At 65.7% G+C, this 3,792-nt stretch overlaps 1 protein-coding gene across 1 annotated transcript; it reads left to right on the top strand.

Moving 5' to 3' along the window:
* Nucleotides 1-2,218: 2,218 nt before the first annotated feature.
* On the top strand, nucleotides 2,219-3,193 carry PTF1A (pancreas associated transcription factor 1a). The gene is made up of 2 exons (XM_042889113.1): nucleotides 2,219-2,843; nucleotides 2,931-3,193. Exons 1-2 carry the CDS (start codon nucleotides 2,219-2,221, stop codon nucleotides 3,131-3,133), a joined length of 828 nt encoding a protein of 275 aa, XP_042745047.1. The 3' UTR covers nucleotides 3,134-3,193.
* Nucleotides 3,194-3,792: the final 599 nt, after the last annotated feature.

Consider the following 3,792-nt stretch of genomic DNA (forward strand, 5'->3'; position numbering starts at 1 on the left):
ATGTAGAGCTTCTTCCCTCTACTCTACTGGGGCTGGATTTGTCTCACTGTCTTCGAAGGGGAGGAAGTGTGGCCCTTGGTGCCCCCCTCTAGTTCCTGCCCTCGGGGAATAGGAATGATGCTCATTGGGTGCTACTCAGGCACTTCCCCGCTGGAGGTGCTGCCGGGATTGTCACTCCCGCACGCAGGCGGATGTCAGGGCGATCCCCGACGGGCGTTTGCGACACGGGCGGTGCTTGCCCAGGTGCTTGGCCGCGGTACTGCGACCGCCTCCATCTTGTCACAAGTTTCCTTTTCATGAAGTCTTGGGCAACGCTTGCGTCAGGCATCCCTAAGGGAGATGCGCGTTCCTTTTCCATGCGCAAATGCGCGGAGCGGAACAGTAGCGTTACAAAGCTCTGCCCCACGGGCACGGCTGCGTTCAGGCGATGTCCCTGAGCGGGGTGCCTGAGCTGAGCTGTCGTCCCGCCCCATCAGCAAGCCACCAGCAGTTTGTCCTCGCTTTCCAGCAGTCGGTCTCTGAAAACCTTCCGCTGGCAGCCCTGGAGTCCCGAGCTCGGGAAATCTCGTTCCCAATAGCTCTGCGGGTTCCCGAAATACCCCTCTGTCCTTCCAGCAGCGTGATGCTGCGAGAGACCCACAAAAGGTCCCCAACGCCTATGGAGCTGCACCCGACGTGCGGGCAGCACACGGCAGTCGTGCTGATCACGGCCGGTTCCGAAACTCTCCATCGCCTCCTGGGTGAGCGTGGCAGAGCAGAGGATTGTCACTCGTGGTGCTGCCCCCTGGGCACGGGGGAAAAGAAACAGCGCCGGCAATTCGGGAAAGTCTCTTGAAGTCTCCTGAGCAGTGGTTTGTCTCCGGCTAAGGGTGGCACTGTCCGAGCGTTCCGTGCAGGAGACGTGCACCCGTGTCTCCAGGCACGACTCCTTCACACGCAGCGGGGATGCGTTGCACGTGGGGCACACGGGAAAACTTTTCCCATCGGGAGGAAAGAGCGGCTCTGGCTGTCAGGGAGCGCTCGCTCCGACGCCGGGCGGGGCGGCGGACGGGGAACGGGGCTTTTTCCAAGTGTCCCCCTCTCGCCGTGCTGGTGGCTGCGGCCACTCGTGGGCGCGTCCGCGGCCTCGCGCGGAGGTTCCCTCCCTCTCGCCCCGTCCTCAACGCAGTTCGAAGGCGTTCGAAGAAGGGCTGTGCGAGGCTCTTTGTTCCCCCTGGGACTCACACGTCCCCGCCGTTATCACGGCACTGTCAGCCGCTTTGAAGTTGCGGTCATTTGTTACTTTTCGGAGCGGCCCCGGCTCGCTCCGCTGATATAGGGGTTCGCTTCCCCCTCCGGTTTGATCTCTGCCTGCGCCGTACGAAGCCACGCTCGATAAAACCTCGACAGCCTTTGCCGGCAAAATATCGCAGCGCTAATGACGGAGATAATCCTTCCCTAATCTGATGTGTAATCCATTTCCCCGCAGTGAGAATTGTGAACGCTTTCATCAGTGAGAGTCCGTTAGGGAATTATTAACCGGGCCTCAGCCAAACAGGACGGCTGCGGGGAAAGGAAAAACGCGGCACGGCCCCGTGTGCCACCCACCGACGGGGCCGTGGCGGCCGCCGCAGTGCGACCGAACGCTACGCGGCCAACTCCTCTCGGAAAGCGCCTCTCTGCCCACGGCTCTGCCAGCAGCGGCTGAGCCCCGCGGTGCCGCAGCCCGGGGCAGCCTCCGGCCTCCGCACGCTCGGGAGAGGGACCGGGACCGCGCGCCCGACGTAAGTGAACCGCGGGCGGCGCGGAGCCTTCGACGGCGCACATCCCGCCCCCAGTGGACCGTGCGCTGCCCGGGGCCGGCGGGGCAGGGGGCTCCCTCTCCTCCCGCCCCTCGCCCGACGGCATCCCCGAGATGCTCCCCCACCTCCCCCGCCCCACTCGCACTCCCCCGGCGGGGCGGGGGTTGGGGCGGTGGCTCCCCCTGCGGGCGCCGATTGGCTGGCGGCGGCGGTCACTGGCACGCGCCCGGGGATGTCGTTATAAGACTCCTCGCGTGCCGGCCCGCCGCGCCAGCCGGCTCCGGCCTCCTCCCCGGAGAGCGGCGGCACCGGGCCCGGCCTCCCAGCGCGCCGCCGTTCCGCCAGGGGCGGGGGCCGGGGCGGCCGCGAGCGGGGCCGGCGGGAGCGGGCGGAGGCGCGTCCCGGCAGGGCCGCCCCCCCCGCCTCGCGGCGGCGACATGGACACGGTGCTGCTGGAGCACTTCCCCGCGGGGCTGGACTCCTTCTCCTCGCCGCCCTACTTCGACGAGGAGGACTTCTTCCCCGAGCCGCCCTCGCGGGAGGCGCTGGGCGCCGACGGGCTGCCGGAGCCCGACGTGGACTTCCTCGGCCGGCAGCTGCACGAGTACTACCGCGACGGCGGGGACCCCGACGGCGGCTATTGCTGCGAGCCGGCGGCCGCCGCCTTCCCGCCGTCGCCCGCCTCTCCCGGCTTCGCCTACGAGTGCTGCGGGGCGGCGGGCGCGGGGCTGCTGTCGCCGGGGGGGCGGCTCCGGGCGCTGGGCTCGGCCAAGCGGCGGCGGCGGGAGCGCTCCGAGGCGGAGCTGCAGCAGCTGCGGCAGGCGGCCAACGTGCGGGAGCGCCGGCGGATGCAGTCCATCAACGACGCCTTCGAGGGGCTGCGCTCGCACATCCCCACGCTGCCCTACGAAAAGCGGCTCTCCAAGGTGGACACGCTGCGGCTCGCCATCGGCTACATCAACTTCCTCAGCGAGCTGGTGCGCTCCGACCTGCCGCTGCGCAGTGCCGGCGGGGACGGCCCCAGCCAGCCCAAGAAAATCATCATCTGCCACCGCGGCACAAGTAAGTGGCCCCCGCCGCCGCCCGCCCCGTCGCGGCCCCGTCGGGGCGGCCCCGCCGTAACCTCCTGTCTCTCTCCCCCTCGGCCAGGATCTCCCTCCCCTAGCGACCCCGACTACGGCCTCCCCCCGCTGGCCGGGCACTCGCTGTCGTGGACCGACGAGAAGCAGCTCAAGGAGCAAAACGTCATCCGGACGGCCAAGGTGTGGACCCCCGAGGACCCGCGGAAGGCGAACGCCAAACCCTCGCTCAGCGACATCGAGAACGAACCCCCCCTCGGCTTCGTGCCGTGAGGCTGCGCCCCTCCACCCCCGTGCTGCACGGACAGACTTCCACCCCAAGTGTAACTTAAGACTCAGACTCTAAGGCAATCAACTTTATTTATCTATTTATTACGGAGTAGACGTAATGAGGTAGAATTGTCCGTTCTGAATGTATAATTTATATAATTTATCGTGATTTTTTAAAGATATGCAAGATAGGTTTATCCCACCAGCACCTTTTTTTGTTTGTTTGTTTGGAAAAAAAAAAAAAATGCCGGAACCTGTGAAAATAATTTATTGCCGCACGCGGACTCTTCCTGTGTCTGTGAATAATAAACCCGGGGCACACCTTCTGAGCAGCGTGGCTGTGGGGAGCGCTCCGGCTCTGCTGTCGCCCGGGGCCGCCCTTATAGTGCCGGAGGGCGGCAGGGGGGGCACTTTCTGTTTTCTCTCCACCCCTCCTGACGTCCCCTCCTGAAGTGTTTCCAAGTAATGTCTTTGTCTGTCTCCAGGAGGTCCCGTCCTTTCAAAGCCTTCGTGGTTTCCAGCAGAACGTCCCCTGGTCCCGCAATATCCCCCCCTGAGAGGTTCGCCCCCCCCGCGGCCTCATTCCCGGCCACGGGGATAGGCTCTCGTTTCCCCTCCCGCCTCCAGGCGGACAAAGCTCTTCCCAAAAGTGCCGGGGAAGG

This window comes from Lagopus leucura, unplaced genomic scaffold, assembly GCF_019238085.1.
Source record: "Lagopus leucura isolate 7727_CA_CO unplaced genomic scaffold, USGS_WTPT01 Super-Scaffold_100157, whole genome shotgun sequence".
NCBI classification, from domain to species: Eukaryota; Metazoa; Chordata; class Aves; order Galliformes; family Phasianidae; genus Lagopus; species Lagopus leucura.

Bases quoted from the DNA above. Each gene is read 5' to 3' on its own strand.
- PTF1A (XM_042889113.1), top strand. From the start codon at position 2,219: ATGGACACGGTGCTGCTGGAGCACTTCCCCGCGGGGCTGGACTCCTTC. The intron at 2,844-2,930 runs GTAAGTGGCCCC...CCCCTCGGCCAG, and splicing joins CATCTGCCACCGCGGCACAA to GATCTCCCTCCCCTAGCGAC.